This window comes from Vombatus ursinus, unplaced genomic scaffold, assembly GCF_900497805.2.
Source record: "Vombatus ursinus unplaced genomic scaffold, bare-nosed wombat genome assembly UNPS02011369.1, whole genome shotgun sequence".
NCBI classification, from domain to species: domain Eukaryota; kingdom Metazoa; phylum Chordata; class Mammalia; order Diprotodontia; family Vombatidae; genus Vombatus; species Vombatus ursinus.
In genome coordinates, this window is record NW_020951147.1 from 1,467,164 (window position 1) to 1,487,007 (window position 19,844).

Sequence of the window (19,844 nt, forward strand, 5' to 3'; positions counted from 1 at the left end):
CTCTCTCTCTCTCTCTCTCTCTCTCTCTCTCTCTCTCTCTCTCTCTCATCTGTCTGTCTCTCCTCTTGCCTCTGCTCCCCTTTACAACAGCATCCAACACAATAGTAAGGCATTTATTAAGCACTTACTGTATGCCAAGCTCTACAGATAGAAACATTCTATCTTGCCCTCTCAAGAAACTCACATTTTGTTGGTGGGGGAACACGATGCATAAAGTAAGGGTCGTGGTTGTGTCTGTTTGTGGCAGACAAAACGCCTGGAGTAAGTAGACTGGGAAAGTAGCAGGGTGGACGACAAGGTCCTGAAGACCTCAGGGAGGGAGCAATCGTGGGGCAGCTAGTCCCCTATTAAGTAAATGAGTAGATCCCAGGGTCAGAGTGGAGTGGGGCTTGGGAGTGTGGCCAGCAGAGATACCAGTGCAGGAGTCAGCATCTGGCTCTCTGGGCTCAGTAGAACTAAGCAATGGGACAGTAAGGGCTTCAACTGACCGCTCCCTGCAAGCGGCAGGTAGGTGGGACTAGTCTTCTCCTACTCAATGGTGGACTGAGGCAAGGGAGAGTCTTGGGTCCCTTCTGTGGAAGGCAGCGGAGGGGCCTGGTCAGTCACCAAGTCAATCAAAAATCTTTAAGTACCTACTACTCATCTAGCACTGCGCTAAACTGCTGGACTTACAAAGAAAGTCCCGTCCAATAAGGAGCTCACAATCTAAGTGCTGAGACAACATGCAAACATCTGTGTACTAACAAGTGTTATTCTGGATAAATTGGAGAGAACAAAGAGAAAACAATAGAATTAAAGGGCAACCGGGAAAAGCTTCCTGTAAAAAGTGGAAGCCAGGAGGCAGAGAGGAGGAGGGAGGCTTTCCGGGCTGGGGGCACAATGCCCAGAGAGGGGAGATGGACTGCTGAGTTAGAGGGACAGCAAAGAAGCCAGTGGGGTTGGATCAAAGAGTCTGTGGGCCCAGGGTGAGGCGAGTTAGTGTTGTCAGAAGACTGGAAAGGTGGGGTGAGGTCAAACACAGGATTTTCTATTTGATTCTGGAGGTGATAGGGTACTGCTAGAGTTTATTGAATAGAGAAAACCACTATGCTTTAGGAAAACCACTTTGCCTGCTAAGTACAGGATGACCCAGAGGGAGGGTGATGCCCCGACAGCTATTGCAATAGTCTGGGTATGAGGTGCGTGCGGAGGGTCGGCACCAGGGAGGGGTCAGTGGCTGAAGAATCAGCTCCTGGGGCTGATTGCCCCAAGATGGTGATGGTGACCAAGGTTCTTTGAGAAGAATGTATCATAAAACCCAGACCTAAGAATGAGATGTTCATGCCTCACCTGCACAAACTTTGGTGGTTCTGCTCAGTAACCATAAACACAAACACTAAAGGTGTCCCCTTAAACACAACCAGAGAGGCTACTGGGAAGGGTGGAGATGGGCCAGGGAAGAGTGGGGCTAGGGTGTGGCTGCCGGCCAGACATATCTTCGCTTCTTATTTTAAACCATTATTCTAGCTAACAAGCTAAGCTCAGGTGCTTCTACTTTGCTGAAAGAGTGTAACAAGTACAGTCAGTGCCACGTAAATTTCTGCATCCTGGAACATAGCTCTGATCACCCCACCCTCATTAATGCAAGAGCTTTGATATTTCCAAACACCCTCCCCTCCTCCCCCCCACACGTACACTCCAAATCAGGTCCCAAGGCAAAGTAAGCTCGGTTAAAACTGCCTTCACTGCACTTATCGATTAACTCTTTTGCTGATTAAAAAGGACAAAGATTGAACTCTTGGTTTTTTGCTTCTAAAGATGACTGAACACAGTAAATTGTGTGTGTGTGTCTCAAAGAGAAAGGGAAAAAAATAAAACACAGTCCCATGAAGACAAAGTATGAGAAAATCTGTGTTCAGTTTTAAAGGTTCATGAGGATAAGGCAAGTCCAACCCTGGTTGTTCCAGAATGGACAGACTGGAGACATCGCTACTGGGTAGCACACAGGGATTGGACACTGACCGAGCCTCCTCCCTTTATTCCTGCTCCTACCCCTTGAATTTCCATCTGGTAGACTCAGGAAAGAAGAAACTCGTCGAATCCTAGGATCATGTGCTGGGAGGACCTTAGACCACCTTAGTCCAACAGATGAAGAAATCGAGAGTGTAAGTGACAACTATAACATAACTGCTCTCAAAGTCCAAACATTGTCCATGCCATGGACAAGTTGTTTGTTGGTTCTGTCACATCGGGGTTTGCTTTGGCATCTGGTTTGGATCAGATGACCGGTGAGGTCCCTTCCAAATGTCATGTTCTATAATTCAGTCACTGATGGTAGGGGGAAGGGAGAAGACATGGAAAATCGAGGGAATGCCAGTCCATACAATTGAGCCTCTCTATACCCTGAGACTGCCACCCCACACAGGAGCCCTAAAATGCTGACCCAGTAGGGGTCTGATGATACTCACAATTGGGTCAATATGAACTGCTTCTCTGAAGCTGAGCAATAGACAGGGTGGTGGCATAGGTGTGGTTACAGGTTGGCCCTACTGGAAATCGCCACGATGAAGGGGGGAAAGGAGGAAGGGAATAAGCATTTATCAAGTACCTATTATGTGCTTTTTACAAACTCATACGGTGATGAGGAGCTTGACAAAGAGTGCAGAGCAATGAGTGGTGTTCCATTGTGTTCCAATATAGGAAGAGACATAATAACCAATCAGAAGTGCCAATACCTCATCTGCTGGAAATTCTTCAGTAAGGAGACTGCTGAGAACTCAAGTAGGCAAGCTGGGTGTGCAGATAAAACGGAAAGAGGCAGGAAGGTGTCGTCATGTACCAGGGCTGTATCAGAGCAAGAGGATGCGGATTATACCCTTTCTAGACATGGTCCTCAAATGGTTTTTTTTGTTAATGGCATCCTTACCTCCAAATTAAACAACCACATACTGAAGATAAATCCAACAACCACCCTAAGGAATAACTTAATTCCCAAACCTAGGTTAAATAAAATAAGAGCAGGAATCCAGGTGTTAATTAAATCTAAAGTGGAAAAAATTGAAGACCTTGAAGACTTTGAAAATCTACATATAGCACAAACTCTCAAAGTGCCACCTAATAATGAAATGGATGTTAAAAAATAATGCTGATGTCTTGAATAATTTTGAAGAGGAGGCTCAGAGATAATTTATAAATTAATGAGAGAGACATTGCTTTTTTTTTGTAATTAATGAAGAAATATATAAACATACTCTTGTATTACCTTTGAGCCCAGGATAATGAGAATAAATATGGTAATGGGCTGAGGGATAATCACCTTTCCTAGGCTACACATAAAGAGATTGAACCTCAGTTTCCTCATCTGTAAAATGGGGATAAAAATAACACCAAACTCCCGAGATTATTATGAGGAGCACATGAAATAATGTTTGTAAAGTGTTTATTACAGTGCCTGGCACAATGTAAATGCTTAACAATTTCTTTCTTTCTTTCATTCATTCATCCCTTTATTCATAACATGCTGGATTACTCAGAAAAGTAATTATCTATTTCTACCCCTATCTATTTTATGAGAACCAGGCCACTTTCAGAACCCCTGTCTGGGTTGTACCGGATGGCTTCCAGCTGTGAAAGCCTATGTTCTGAGGGTCTGAACAACTCTGAAAAACTGTCTGTGGTTTGGTTCAGGCTTCTACATAGTACCCCTATCTCAATCCCTTCTACACTACTTTGCAAGCATTCTCTCTATTATACTTTAAACTTCTTTTAAGGAAAGACAATCCATATGGTTGATTTATTTACATTTTATCTCATCAAGATTTTGTATTCTAAGACTTGTTTGATGTCCAAAAATTCTGGGAATTGTTTTTAATGACTTTTAATTGGTAAAATGGTAATGTTTGCACAAACATACAGAATTTAGGGCAAGGAGAGACCTTAAAGGTTGTCTAGCTTAATTCATTAATGAGAAAACAGAGGCTCACAACAGTGAAGTGATATGCCCAACAAGTTAATGACAGGACATGGGCTAGAAGCTGATACCAAGATCCAACAAAGTTTTTATAGGCTAGAACTTTGGAATGGATTTAACAAAAAGAAATTTAACAGAGATAAATGTAAAGTTCTTATCTTAGGATTTGAAGAGCCATTTACCAAAATCCAAGATGGGAGAGGCAGGACAAGAAAATAGTTCATCTGAAAAAAGTTCCTGGAGTTTAAGAGGATTGCAAGTTAGCTGTACATCAACTAGGAGGTGCAGCAGCTAAGACAGCTCTTGCAAACTTGGACAGTAATAAGAGGGTCCTTAAGAGTTAGCTAATCAATGTTTGCTAAATGAGGGACTGAGTTTTGCTCTGGGAACCTTTGGCTGTCCTCTGATAGGTACAAACTGGCCTGTTCTCCCCACCCCTGAGCCTCTCCTCCATCACCCTGTGTCTTCCTGTCACACTCCGAGTAATTGATTTGGTGATGGATGGCTTCTGCAGGGCTCTTGAGTGACACTCATGCTCTGTAACAACCTCCACCCAGGGAGTATAAGGATAATCTCTGGGGACAGCAAGGAGTTTCCGGACACCAGATCTGGGTTTTCTCCAGGCCATTTCAGGTGATCTTCTCTGATTTTTAATTTAGCCTGTATCTATAACTTGATTCTACCTAGCTGTTTGCATGTTACCTCTCCCATTGGACAGTAAGCTCCTTGAGGATAGAGACTGTCTTTGGCCTTTCTCTGTATTCCTAGGGCTTAGCACAGTGCTTGGCACATACTATGTGCTTAATAATGTTTACTGACTGGCTGACATTTCCCAGAAGAGGAACTTGGTTGTATTGCACACCTCCCATTGACACAGCCTGTCTGAAGCCAAGGCCTGGCTTTGGGGAGGTCCAGGCCAATGGAACTCTAAAGGGCTCAACCTGGCCCAACCCGAGGGTATGGGAGCTCTCGCTTATTGGGTCCCTTTAATTCTGAACCACGAGTGGTGGGCATGGCTGTGCTCCATCACCCGAGTTCTTACTGTGGCTGCCTTTAAAAGCTAATGAAATGTTGCATTAATCTTTCATTAAAGGGCTCCCAGCAGCATTTTAGAATCACGTCTATCAAGGAAGCAGTGGGCAGGGTGGGAACAACTCTGCCATGTGAGTCAAGGCCGTGGGTTCTTGTCCTAGCTCTGTTGGGAGCTTGTGGCATGACCTTGAACAAGTCCCACAGATTGACTGAATGTCTGGCATGGAGGGGACACCAAAGTCCAACTGACCCTGAGGGAGAAGCCGTTTTATAAATCCAAGTTGGAGCTATCCAACCTTGGCCCGAACTTTCCATTCCCCTTAGGGATGGCTCAGATTAGTAAGGACCTCCAGCCTAAATCTGCCTCTTTGCAATGTCCCCTTTTTGAGGCCTAGCAGAGACAATGTAACCCTGCTTCCAAACATCAGCCTTTCAAACACTTGAAGACAGATGTATCTCCACTGTCCTCAGTCTTTCAATCTCTTTGATTATCATCAGGCACAAATTGATTTGATTTGATTTGATTCTCTCCAGGCCCTCCCCCACCTGGGTTACCTCTGCCTGGATGCTCTATCACTGTCTTTCCCAAGTTGTGGAGCCCAGAACTGAACTTTGTGCTTGTGACAGGTCTGGTCAGCACAGACAGGAGACTGGCACCCCCCTATCTGCCAGGTGGTCCCTCTTTCAAAGTAGCCCACAATTCAATGATCTTCTTTTGCTGCCATGTCACCCTGGTGACTCACTCTGAGTTTGAGCTTGAGTAGAATTCCCATCCATTTCTCAGGTGAACCTATAACTGCTCACGGCCACCTCATTTTGTAGTTGTGAGATTGATGTTTTGAACTCAAGTAAAGACTTTACATTTATTCGCCGGCATTTCCTGCCAAGATCTTTTTGGTTCTTGACTCTGTGGTCCAACTGGCCAGGCAACCCTCCCAGCTTGGTGTCGTCAGCAGATTTGATGAGTATGATACTTGGGGCTTCATCCAAGCTTTATAACTATGAAGACAAGGAGAAGAAATCAGGATGGTCTCTAAGGGCCCTCTGGCTCTGAAGGTCCATGGTTTTAGGAAGTCCTCTATAAGTGTAGAATTGGTATTATTGTGGCCAGCCGGCAGAAGAGACATTTGGAGATGAAGGGCATTCCCAGAGCAACTCACCTCCCAGCTGAGACAAATGGCTTGTTTAGTGTGGGGATCCCCAACACTAGGGGCAAAGGCTGTGATACCAATGATGATGTGGAAAAGTAGCATGTTGCTGTGGGAGGGACGATGGATTTGGGGCCAGAAGACGTGCTCCATACCATGGACCTAGAAGGCAGGGTCTTGTGTTTGAACTCAGGGAGACAGGGGTTCAAACCCCACCTCTGGCACTAGCTGAGTGACCAAGGGGCAGTCATTTTAGCTTTCTGAGCCTCAGTGTCCTCATCTGTAAAATGGGGATAAGAGTGTCCTGAGGCTGAATCTCACAGGACTTTGCAGAGGCTCCAATGAGAGGATGCCTGCGTGGTGCTTTAAGGCAAGCCCTGAAGTGCTGGGCACCTGTCCGTGGTGATTATTACAAGAGAGCTTTGAGCTTTGTTCATGGATGAGGAGACCATGTACAGAAGTAGCTATCCTTGACACACTGTTTCACATTTTGCAGAGTGCTCTGGAGCTCCCGAGCCTGAGCCTCAAAGACGGGTTTGTCTTGAAGGCAGCCTGATTTCTGAGTGTGCTCTTGTGGGCCTCACGCTTTCCTGAAATCCTTCCCATCTCCTCAGTTCCCACACTCCTTTGTCCCTCAGCTTCCCCCGGTACTGTCCTCCACACCTACCCCAAGGTGGTCTGTGGTTCCCGCGCTCTCAATCCGTTGAATCTGGAAGCCTGAGGGGAGGCTGAGGGAGGGCTGTGGGCTGGGACAGGATGTCAGATCCGGGATGGATCGGCACTGGCATTCGGCAAGGCTGGAGCTGGTCACTACAGGCCTATCTCGGCAGTATCTTCTGGCTCAATCTGCATCCGCTCCCAGCCCCAACCTCCTCCTGCCTCCTCACTGGGAGCATCTCCCATCATTTCTGAGGGGACATCGTGGCCCCAGGCTCTTCCTCTCTCTGCGCCTCAGCTTTTCTATTGCTCCTCTCTAGACCCTTTGAATGATATGGGTGATATGGTTTTAGCACTGCTGCTGGCTCTGGAATCCAAAGACCTCAGCTCAGATCCCATCTCTGCCCCTTATAATCTGTGTGACTTCACTGCTCTGGGTCTCAGGTCCCTCTTCTGTAGAATGAGAGTGTTGGTCCCTTCCAATAAGGGTCTGGGAAGCCTTTAAACACAAAATGTCCTGGCTTCCTTTAGAGTGGGCAGCCAAGGCCCATATTGTCCCTCAGGCCCACAGGAAATTGTGCAGGGGAGATCCCTCTGATCATCCCTCAGAGATGATGGCAAAAAAGGGTTCTGAAAAAATGGGTCATGCTGGAAACCCCATTTCAGCACTCAAAAAAGCCAGGTTTTTGTCCAACACTTACCCTATGGTCCTGTAGGACTGACCTCTGGCAGCTGACAAGCTGGACAGGGCTGATTTATCAGTTTGTCTGGTCCAAAGAGACCTTGGGCCAGGGAAAAGCACCGAGGACATGTGTTGGGGGAGGGGAAGGAGGATGGGCAAGAAAAAAGACAACATCAGACGAGGAAGGTTGCCTTTGCTCCCAGCCTGCCCCTTGAGTCTACCTGGGGTCACCAAAGTTTCACCATTAGGGAGCCATTCCTTTGGATTCCAGATACTGCTCTGCTGTGCCAAACTCTTTGAAAACACCTGGGGAGGGGTAGTTGGCAATAACCACCATAGTGATCCTTCCCTAGGTCTGTGTTATCTCCAGGGCAGCCCCCCCCCAGTATAAAAAGCATAAAAGCAGGAGTCAGAAGATCTTTGGAGAAGGCAGTGAAGTAACAGTGGGCAGTACAGTGCAGAGTGCTGGCTTTGGCACCAGAAGCCTCACCTGGAATCCTGGCTCTGCCACTGCCACAACCCCTCTGAGCCTCAGTTTCCTCATCTGAAAAATGAGGGGGTTGGACCAGATGGTGTTCGATGTCTCTTCTGGGTCTGCATCTCTGCTTCATTGAGGTGGATTTCTAGCCATTCATGCCTTACCTTACCAGGCCACTTTCCCCTTTACTTTGTGTCTTTTCACACACATATTACTATTTACATCATCATGTGAGTAATAGCAATAATACTATAAGGAACAGAGATTATGGCCCCAGGATGTTGTAAATAAGTTTTGACAGTCACTCTGGATGAAACATCCAGTCACTCACAAGCGCCTACTATGTGCTGGTAATACAAAGAATCAATAAAGGCTAAGAGGGCTCCTGCCCTCTAGGAGCTTACATTCTACAGGGTGGACAACGTGCAAAGAACTAAATCCATACAAGATCCACACAAATGAGATACAAAGTAACCTAAGGGGGGAAGCTCCAGCAGTTTGGGGGCCTGGGGAAAGCTTCCTGTGGAAGGGATTGAAGCTGAGTCTTGAAGGAAGTCTCGGTTTCTAAGAGGAAGAGGTGAGGAGCGAGGGCATTCCAGGCATGTGGCACAGCCAGGAGGCACGAGATGGAAGGACCAGTGCAGCTGGACTGGAGAGTGCATTGATGGGAGCTAGAAAAAGGGGAGGGAGCCGAGGCTTTTAATGCCAACCAGAGGAGGTCACTCAATTTGAACCTGGAGGTGATGGGGAGACACCATTCACCATTAGGATTTATTGAGCAAGGAGGGCAAGGTGGGGAGGAGACATGGTTAGACCTATGTCTTAGGAAAATTGCCTTAGCATCTGACTGAAGGATGGACTGGAACAGGGAGGGAATGGAGCCAGGGAGCCCAACCAGGAGGTCATTTCAATACTCCAGGGGAGACATTGTAGCTAAAACTTTCTGTGGCCAAGCAGGTGGCCAGCTTCTCACTGGTCCTTAGAAGCCAGGCAAAGCCTCATGGCAGGGTCTCAGCCCAAGCCCTTTCTGGCTCGTTCTGATCTGGCAGAGACTTCCAGAAGCCAGGGTCACCCTCCCTCAATGATGAGGCAACGGAGAGCATGGAACCGTTCAGATTTCCTGACCTTTGACCACTAACATACACCTAATACCTTAATGTTTACAAAGTGTGTTATTCACAGAGAGAAAATGGAGGCACAAAGGTGGAAGGTAGGCATGAGTTCTTGAGCAGTAAGTCAGCTCATTTGATTAGAATATACAATGTAGAGGGTGTGTTGGGCATCATCACGAAAGGGGCATGGAAGGGGAGGCCGGAGCAGAAGGTCAAGGTCTTTGAATGCCAGGATGAAGATTTTGTATTTTATACAGGAGCCGTGGGGAGCTTGTGAAGTTTCTCAATCAGGAGAGTGACATGGTCAGACCTTTGCTTTAGGATGACTATTTTGGTAGCTTTTGGGGGATGGGTTTAGAAAAGGGAGAAACTGGAGGTGGGGTGACCAAAGAAAAACTATCACAGTAGTAATGGGTGAGATAGAATTCAATTCAATTCAATACACATGTATTAAGTGCCTACTAATTGCCAGGCACTGTGCTAAGTGCTAGGTGCTGGGGATATAAAAAGAGGCAAAAGACAGTCCCTGCCCTCAAGGAGCTTACAACCCAATGGGGAAGACAACAAAACAAATGATATATGAGACAAATAGCACATAATTCACAGAGGAAGGAACTAGGATCCAGAGGGGACAAGCACCTGGACTCAGGTAGCAGGTGTGACTGGAAGGGGGGGTGGGTGTGACAGACCTGCTGGAAGGAGATTTGACAAGACTTGGCAACTGCTTCCATAGAGGGTGGGAGGGAGAGGGGAGAGGGGAGGACTCTGAGCGGGTGAAGCAGATGAAGGACAGCTGCATCCTTCCCCTGGAAGAGAGACAGGATGGCGGGGTCCTCAGTCAAGTCACCAAGCATTTTTAAGCACTTCCTCTATACCAGGCACTGAATACAAATATGAAAGTGAGGTGGTGCCTGTCCTCAAGATGCTCCCTGGAGGGGTACCACCACCCTTAAAAGGTGTGGGAGCGTGATGATGACATCCAGAGAATGAGGCATGGCTGGTCGGGCCCTTCCTCAAAATAGAGGTTCCAGGAGGACCTCAGCAAAGAAGGACGAAGGTAATTGGGACGAGAGATAGGTTTGGAATCCTGCATCCCAGTGTGAAGAGTTGATAGCAGATCGAAGGATGTCTGCTCTTCTTACCCTAGTGTGAATTAATTTATTGGGTACTTTCTTCCCTGACAGCTAGAATCAGAGAAAAGAAGTTTTGCCTTAGCAGGGAGGGAAAGGGAGAAATACTTCATTTCAGAATCTGTGACTCAGTAAGTCCTTTGGGTTGCAGGACCTGGTACCTGACACCTAGATATTTCAAAAATGCTTATTGCTGGAGTGATTGAGTCAGACTATGACATAATTAGCCCCTAATTTTCCTGTTTGGGGAAGCTAGGTGGTGCAGTGGAATCAGGAAGGCTCAGAATCAGGAAAACTCATCTTTGTGAGTTTAAATCCAGCCTCAGACACTTAGTAGCAATGGAACCTGGGAAAGTCACTTAACCTTGTTTGCCTCAGTTTCCTCATCTGTAAAACGAGCTGGAGAAGGAAATGACAAACCACTCCAGTGTTTCTGCCAAGAAAACCCTAAATCATGAAGAGTTAGACACGGTTGAATGACACAACAATTTTCCTGTTTCCCCCATTTCTAAGCAACTAGAGACACGCTTACTGCGATAAAGATCACGTTGGCTAATCAGGATGGGGAGGGATCTGGAGACCAAGCCACAGGGAATTTGTCCCAGGAACCAGGTATGTCTCGTGGGCACCATTTAGAGGGGACACGAGCTGTTGTCAAGTACTTGAAGAACCGTCTTTTGCTCAGTTTCTCCCCAGGGCAGAACTAGGAGTAAACAGGGGAGGGGAGCTGAATTGCTGAGGGGCAGATTCAGGCAGGATGTAAGGAAAGACATCCTTCCAAGAAGCACTGTCTGCCTCGACAGGTAGTGAGCTCCCCTCCCTAGAGCTCGGATGACCCTTTGCTGGGGATGTTGTTGGGGGGATTCATGGTCAGGCAGGAGTTGCACCGGTGCCTCTGAGGTTCCTTCCCAGCTTGGAACTGGTGATTCCTTAATCTCCTTTCCCTTCACTGGCCTCAGTTACAGGGCAGGTTTCAGATTCTGCTGACTCCCCAGAAGCCACCTCCTTTGGACCCAAGTCTAAGGACGCCCCCCTCAAACCACACACATGAGCGGCACTGCCAGATCAGACTGAGACATTGGCTCTGAACACACTGGTCTAAAGACTTTTATCAAATTCTTCCTCTTTAGTTTCATATTTGGCATAAAAACTATGCACACTGAGTTGGGTCTATGTGGAATCGAACCCGGAGATGTCCCCTCTTAATGGCGCAGCCTGTGCTTACTTGGGAGCAGAGGTTTCAGTGTGGTCTGCTGGGCAATGTCCTCCTGGGATGGTGGTGGCGTCTCCTTCATCCTGGGCTCGAGCTGCAGGCGACTCTGGGTACCTCTGGATACCAGAGCCAGCCGGTTCTTGGCCACAGGAGGAAGCCAAGGGGCTGATGTTCCTTCCCAAGCTGCCTCCTCTGTGTGAAGACTCCGAGGACTTGGAAAGCCACCCCCGGGGCCCCAAGCAGCAGGCTGAGTGGCTTTCATGGAAGCCAGGCTAATCTTTCAGCCTCACAAAGTTTGCCCATGAATCATTTGATCAAACAGGGTGCTGGAATCCACGATAACAGTGTTTGCCCTCAACATTCCACCAACGATGACATTTCTGGCTCTTTTTCCAAAATTAGGACAAACACCAGGAGGGAAAACTGACTCTTAGTGCCAGACTCTGAGTCATGGGCTCTGCCAGCAGCAAGGGGGCCAGGAGACCATCCTGTCCATGATGGGGGCTTGGAGCCCACAGAGTGGAAGCGACCTTGCAAGGCCACATACAGCTGTGGATGAGCTGAAATGAGAGTTTGGGTCTCTGACCGTCAAGCCTGGTCCTTACCCCTTCCCCTCCCAATCCACACCCCCACACACACCAGCAGAACGAGAGGGAGGGGAACATAGTGGATGCAGAGCCAGCAAGATTTGGGCGCAAGCCTTGACTTTGATCTAGTTGTGTGACCCTGAGCAAGTCATTAACCTGAGGCCCCTCTCTAATACGTGAAGGTGCCGCTCCGCTGTCAGAGGGAGTCCCTCTTCTGGGAGTTTCTATATCAATGAAATTCTGGGTCCAGTCCCCGTCCTTCAACACTGTAGAGCCAGAGGATTGGCCACATCTTCACAGAATCTGAGCCAGAAGGAAGCTCCAGGGCCATTTGATCCACCCCAGAGCTGACCAGCACAGCCTCTGCATGAAGACCTCCAGTGATGGAGAAGTCATGCCCTCCCGAGGCAGCAGCCCATTCATCCCTCTGGGAGACAGCTTGGGGATCATCAGGAAGGGCTTTCTCCCTTAGGAAACTGGTCTTCCTTCACCCCTCATCACTGTGGTTCTTCCCTCTGGGGCCATCTTCCAGTCATTCCAATGCCTGAAGGTGGGGACTAGGAGGTCCCCACCTTTCCTATTCCACCCTCACCCTCAAGTCTGCTCTGATCCGTGCTAAATATTCCCAGTTCCTTCCAACATTTCATGGCCTAGTAGCCAGGACCCTTGCCATTGCAGTATAGCTAGGGTCTGGGGAGCAAGTTAGTCGATGCTGTTTAGTTATAGAGAACTGGCCGTTATCAGTAGGGAATGGACTGAACTGAACTGGATGCTTGGATCAACATTTGAGAACCACCCCCCAGATGCTCAGGGGTACCTCTAGAAACCCAAGAGGGGAGATATGTCCTTGCCTTGGGGCCCAAGGCTTATCTGTGAGTTGGAGTTGGAATAAGGATTCTCATAGCTTATATGGGCTACACTGGGAAAATAAGGGATCGGCAAACCATGGCATTTATGGGAGACAGATGGGCTTGGGCGGGGGATCCAAGCTTGTGGCTGGTCTGCCTCCTACTTGACCACAGTCCTTCCTTCTTCCCACCTTCACCACTAGGGGCCCACTTATGCCTCAGTTTCCTCATTTATGACATGATGATAGTAATCTTTGCACCACCTACCTAAGAGGGCTATTTTGGGAGAAAAAAACCACTTTGTAAACCTCAAAGCATGATGGAAACGCTGGCTACTATCACCAGTATCAGGGTCAGCAAAGAAGCAGGCAGACTCTGTGGGTGTGATTTATGGGGCTTTGGGAATGCCACCCCCACTTCTATTCCCACCCCACCCAATAACCTTCCATGGTCCCATAAATTTCACCATCCAGATTAATTCCTTTGGCTTGACTCTTCTTTTATAATATGCCACCAGCCTGGGAGAGGCCCCTCATTTGTTGATCAGATCACTTGCTTTCCAGACAGGATGTAAAGTAATGCTTTTCTCTTGTTTCTCTCTTCTCCACTTTGCATGATATGAGTTATCCACTCCTAAGGGGGAGGCAGAGTGGGTGTGGGGGACCGAGGGCGGGGGAAGGAGTCTGAATGTCTGCTGTCAGGGCTGGCATAGGAATGCCTTTTGTCATAAATGGAAAGGTTCTTTCTTTCCAGGGAGCAGGCTGATTTTCACTCCCTGACCATTGTGTTGCATAGGTGGGCCTGATGGGCACCTGTCCAGTCCTGCCCGGCCCCTCTCAGGGATACGCTGGCAGCCTCAGAGGTTGGGGTCAGACGGGGTTAACTGGGGAAGATCTCGCTGCCTTTGTCTCTTGCATAATTCTAGCCTTCTCTGGTTTATCTGCCTACCCCTTAATTCCCTGGGCAAACTTTTTAAAGCTGAATGAGTCTAGTCTGAATGAAAGGTAGGCGAGGCTTTGTCCACTTTAGGGCTGGGGGTTTTCTGGAGGAATTGGAGAGTCCCAGAGGCCTGACTGGGTCTGGTGACAGACAGATGAGAGAGGGAAGCCCTGTGACACTCTGGGGCTGGGGCTTTGGGAGCCATTCTTGTCTTCCCTCTTCTCCCCCCCCCCCAATCTTCGAGGGTTTCAAGGGTTTCAAGAAGGCACTGAGCTTGGGGCTTGCTAGGGGGCAGGGGGAGTAGAAAGGGGTGACACCAGGCCAACACTTGGCATAGATCATAACTATGATCATAACTATACTCTACCTACCATATGGCTGTCAATAAAGATCTGCCCCAGCCCAGCCCTAGGAGGCAGTGGCAACTTCCTGACTGGGACTTGAGGAGAAGTGCCCACCAGTCCCAGCCTGGGTAGGGCAGCCCTCAGGCATACCTTGGGTGAAAGCACTAAAAGACCCTTGAATATCCGCTCCCCTCTCCATGGCACCTGGGATGCAGCTGTATTGACCAGGAGCTTGGTCAAAGGTCATCTAACCCAATTTCCACTCATGGGAGGTGGGGAAATGGAATCTCAGAATGAGTCTGGGACAAGGGAGATGACAAGGTCTTTTTTAGGGTCCATTCCTGGGTATCATGGCTGAAGGACATCGGTCAGCTGGGAAGTGTCTAGAGGAGGTCAGAAGGGTCTTGACTTCACATCACATGAGCATCTGATAAAAGAGCTGGGCTGATTTATCTTGGAGAAAAGACTCAGGGTGGTTGGAGTCGCCGTTCCAGCATTTGAAAGGTCTCCATGGGGAGGAAGAAGGTTGGCCTCAGAGGAAAGAGCCAGGAGCATTATGGGGGTGGGCATGAAGGAAGGAGAATTTGGGCCGGATGTCAAGGAGAATGTCAAAATTAGAGCTAGCCTGGAGCGGGATGGGCGACCTTGGGTGTCCGTCACCAGCGGTCTCCTAGCAAAGACTGGGTGCTCACTTGCCAGGGATGCTGTGGAGGGGCGGGGATGCATACTCAATAAGAGTTGGATTTGATAGCCATTGACCAATGTCCCTTCTTGATCTGAGATTGTGCCATTCCACAGGAGGGGAAAAAACATGCTTGAAACCTGGTTACATGATCAGTGGCAAGTGAGGCAGAGCTTCGATGAGCCCTCGGCCACTGAGGCTGCATTCCACACAGTGTCATCCCAGGGGCCCAATTCCTCCAGCTGGGCACTCTCCGTGTGGATGCCCACGGTCAGTGCTGAGTGAGCTGGGGGATTGGCGGCAAAGGTGGCTGACCCTCTGCCTGCCTCTGTCCACCCTCTAATAGCAAGCTCAATCCTAGGCACATTCCTCTTGGATCTCTCATTCCAGCTGTGTCCTCTCTGACGCCCACCCTGCTGGTCTATAGGAGACAGAGGATTGTGTTTGGAGTCAGAGGGCCTGAGTTTGGATTCTGGCTCATCCATTGGCCCGTATGAATTTAGGAAAGCTGCCTTAGCACTCTGGGCCTTGACTTCCTCAAATGTAGACCGAGGAGGGGGGTGTGATATCCTCCTTCTCGTTCTGAACCCGAGATCCTAGCCTCTCCTTCATCTTCCAGCATTGGCTGAGACCTGGCTTTCTCCTGGAGAAATCTCCCATCCTTCAGCCCCTTCTCTAAGGCTGCCTGCTTCTCTCATACCTCCTGATCAAACAGGGCCAAGAAGTATCTCAAATGCAACATGGTAAAAATAAAACTCACCAGCCTTCCCCCTAAAATGTACCTCTTTTATGTCTAGTAGCCTACGAGTCTTTCTGTCCAGGGCACCACCTTCCTCCCTCCCCTTCTTCTGGGTTTATAGCCCGCATCACCCATAACTCTTCACCCTCTCTCGCTCTATAGATCCAAACATTGACCGACGCGATTGTTTCTCCCATCATGTCTCTCCCATGGGGTTCCTTCCTCCTGTCCCCTCCCAGAGTCACCACCCTAGCTCAGGCCATCCCTTGCCTGGACTATCACAACAGCGAACTGGTCCCTCATTCTCTCCCCTCCCTGCTCCATCCTTCACAAGCTGCCAAACTGATCATGGCGGCAGGGAGGGGTGACGCCGGGCTGATGCTTGGCGTAGATCGTGACTCTACCTACCATGTGACTGTCCGTGAGGATCTGCCCCAGCCCAGCCCTGGGAGGCAGTGGCCACTCTTACCCCTAGGATCAGATGCAGACTTCTCTGTTGGGCATTTAAAGCCCTTCCCCACTTACCTTTCAAGCTATTACTCTCCTCCATGTACTTCATGCTCTAGCCAAACCGGCCTTCTGGCTGTCTCCTGCACGTGGGTGTCTCATCTCCTCTCTCACTGCCTTTGCATAGGCAGTTCTCCTATGTCTGGCTCTCTTCTATCCCATAGAATACCTCACTTCCTTCAAGGTTTAGCTGAAGAAAGCCTGGTGCTGCACCCACTCCCATGCTCCCTCCAGTGGCTAGAATCCTCCCGCAGAAATGCCTGTAAGGTTCTGGGTACCGTACATTCTCCCTTGAGAGAACGTAAGCTCACTGGGGGCAGGGACTGGTCTCCTTTTTCTCTTTGTATGCCCAGTGCCCAGCAATGTGCCCCTCACACAGTGGGTGGTTAATAAGTGCTCACGGAATGAATGAATGACTGAGGAGCTGACACGCTGCTTGATGCTCACCTTGGGACGCCTCCCTCAGTAGCTGTCTCTCTTCCTTCCAAGTTCCCTCCATTCTGTAGAGGTTGTCACTGGGTGCTCTTCTATCCCCAACTCCAGCATGGGGCTTGGCCTTAGTGTGTGCTTAACAGATGCTGCCTGATTTGTTGATTAATTCTTCACTGTCACTCCCTGCCCCTTGGAATGCTCTGACCTTCCAGTTTTCTCACCCTCTACCTGGCCTCTTTTATCTACTTCAACCAAGCTCGGCTTGGCCACGGCTCTTTGCTAAACACAGCCTTCCTTCCCCTCCCCTCCCCGCCCCTCCACCCAACTGAATTTGCCCCAGGTGTCAGAATTCCTAGTACTAGCTACTGGGCAACGGGGGGAACGCAAGTTGAGTGAGTGCCCACCCTTGAGTCATTCTGAGGGGGGCAGAGTTGACCCCCCTGGGATACCTAGGTGCTAACCCCTTTCCTCCTAGATGGCCGGGATGGCAGATTTAGCTTTCAAGATTTCTTGATGTGTTTGTAGCATCTATTCAGGTCTAACCATTTATACCAGGGTCTGGAACTAGGCCCTGCTAAGTCTCTTCTTTTATAAATATTGTTGGGACCTGAAGGTTATCCAAGAAGATCTGCAGCAGAAAGAAGCCTTCTTTCCAAGAAAAAGTTTGAAATAAATTCTCCAAGCAGAGACAGGCACCTCCCCAAGTGATTTCTCTAGTTTGCCCTTTTAAAAAATCACTTTGGTTTTTCCCTCCAGCCTGAAATGACGTCTGGAAGGTTCTTTCTCTTTTTCTTGCTTTGACTCTCCACATTTGGGCTTTGAGCCTGGTGGTTCCAAAGCCCCTCCATGAGGGCCTTTCGGACCTCCCCAAGATGGCTGCAGCTGGAAGGGGCTTGGGCTCGCCACCCTCCAGGGCTGTTCACGGGCTGTAACAAAGTGACAAACGGACATTTCTAGGAGCTTGTCATGAAATGATAACCGAGCGGCGGTTTTCAAGTTACTGACTCTGGGGAAAGACGGACAAGACCTGACCTGGAGCTTTTCTTCTAAGCAGCTTCAAACACCCTGTTTCGCCGGGGGAGCTGGTATAAACAGTTCTATGTCATGTAGCCTTATTTGGGGAAAAGAAGCCAAGCTAGCATTTTGGACTCAGCCTCGGCTTGTCATTCTTTTGGGGGGCCGTATATTAAGAGCCTGGCTCTCCCCCTGCAGCTGCCAAGCTGGGGGCTGGGGGGAAATGCTCTCCCCGGATTCCATCTGGAGGTCCATAACCTCCTGCTTAGATTACAGTGAGAGGAGCTGTGTGGTTGAGTGGTCTGTTTGTACAATGTTCAAACACTCACCAAGCCTTCGCCTGGGGCTGGCAGGTCTGCGAGGGGTGGGGGTGTGTGTGGGGGTTGATAGAATGGCAGAGCCTGGACCAAATTGAGTCTACACCCCCTACCCCTCCCCAGTGCAGGGCAGACTTGGTCTCCAAGGCCAAGGGTCCTGCCGGGGCAATCTTGGCATGGACCACCTGCAACTGATACAAGTTGAAAGCACGTTATCTGAGAAGAGGAGAGCCATAGGCTGGGTGTGGTAGGATGGGAGAGTCTCAGAGCTAGATCTCAGACACTTCCCAGTGAAGCCACCTTCTCAAAGCATGAATTCTCTCTGCAAAGTCCCTGAGGGAGGATCAGTCCATCTTTGCTTGAATACTGCAGGTGTTCCCAGGGCAGCCCATCCCACTGGGACCATAGACAGGGAGCTAGAGGGGAAGGTAGGGGGTATCTACCTCAATAGCCCTGGTTAGAATATTCTTCCATATATTGAGCTGAAATCTGCCCTGCTCAGATTGAGGCCCATTCTGGCCTCTATGCCTGGAACCCTGGGCTCTGATCAGTGAAACCAGCCCTCTACATCACGTCCTGATCATTTCTGAGCCCCTACTCTGTGTTGTCCTCCTCTGCTAGGAGGAAACCTCCTTGAAAGCAAGGACCCTCTGATGCCTGGTGCTTAGCACACAGTAAGCACTTGATAAATGCTTCCACATTCATTCACTGAGTACAGCTGAGCTATAATCATGATCATCATTGGATTTAGAGTTGAAAGGGATCTTTCAGTCCCACTCTTTATTGCACCCACCCCGTTATTTCACAGGTAGGGAAACTGAGTCCCAGGGAGAGGAAATAAGACAATATGACATAATAGAAAAAGCCCTAGAATCTAATCACCTCTCTGCTGCTTGTCTGTGTGACCTTGGGCAAGTGACTTGACCTCTCTGCATCTTAAAATGAAGAGCTGACCTGGCTGGTGTCCGCAGCCTCCTCTGCCTTCAGAGGTCGAAGGAGCAGCTGCCCAGTGACCAGCGCTTGGAAGTCAGGCTGCTGAAAGGAAGGACCCCTTGTTCTTCTTGTGAGGGAGGATGGGTGCGTGCTGAAGCACGACCATTGCTTATGGCTAAAGTGGCAAGCATCCCGTTGCCCCAGAAGCAAGAGGAGCTCTGGGCTCCTGGAAAACATGGTGTCCCTCACCAAAGTGCTTTCATCCATCACCAGTCCCTTTGAAGGTCTCCAGGTGGTTTGGGGAAGTCAATCTTCCTGCAGGGTCCAATGGTTTGGGGCTAAAAGAGACGTTGGAGCCGATCCAGTCCATCCTCTTCATTTTATAGAGAAGGATACTGAGATCCAGAGAGGGCCCATCCCAGGTCATGTGGGCAGTGAACAGCAGGCACAGGACTCTGCCCTAGGGTAGGGTGTCCATTTCACAACAATTCAGAGAACAAAGACTCAAACCAGATCAGTGGCCGTTCTGCAGAGAAGAGCCCAACATTCAATTGAGCTGCACTTCCACTATGGAGAAACAAGAGTGACAATTTTAACCAGACACAAACAATTTAAGGCAACAAGCATTTATGAAACTCCTACTACGGGCCAGACTCTGGGACAGGTGCTACAGATGCACAGACAACAATGAAATATTTCCTGCCCTCAGGGAGCTTGCCTTTCTATTGGTGGGGGAGGAATAACGAGTGTGTTTAGTCAGGAGGGAGTGCAGATAACTGGAGGGATGGAGGGGGAGGGACAGGGAAAGTCTCACATAGGAGGCAGCACCTGAGCGAGGCAGTGAGGGGAGCTTGGGATGCTCTGAGGCCAGGGATGTGTGTGTGTGTGTGTGTGTGTGTGTGTGTGTGTGTGTGTGTATGGGAGAGAGAATATGTGTGAGTGTGAGAGTGTGAGTGTGTGTGTGTGTGTGACAGAGAGAGTGTGTGAGTGTATGGACATGTCAGAGAATATGTGTGTGAGAGAGAGAGAGTGTGTGTGTGTGTGTGTGTGGTGCGTGTGAGTATATGGGAGATAGAATGTGTGTGAGTGTGAGAGTGTGAG

The 19,844-nt window shown here is 49.1% G+C and overlaps 1 protein-coding gene across 2 annotated transcripts in view; it reads right to left on the bottom strand.

Moving 5' to 3' along the window:
* Positions 1 to 11,604, bottom strand: part of ANO1 (anoctamin 1) — a 193,163-nt gene extending 181,559 nt beyond the window's left edge. For both annotated transcript variants that reach the window (XM_027856109.1, XM_027856108.1), the window contains exon 1: positions 11,414 to 11,604. In XM_027856109.1, coding sequence (XP_027711910.1) covers positions 11,414 to 11,483 — 70 coding nt within the window. In that variant the 5' untranslated portion in view covers positions 11,484 to 11,604. The remainder of the gene's footprint in view (positions 1 to 11,413) is intronic.
* Positions 11,605 to 19,844: the final 8,240 nt, after the last annotated feature.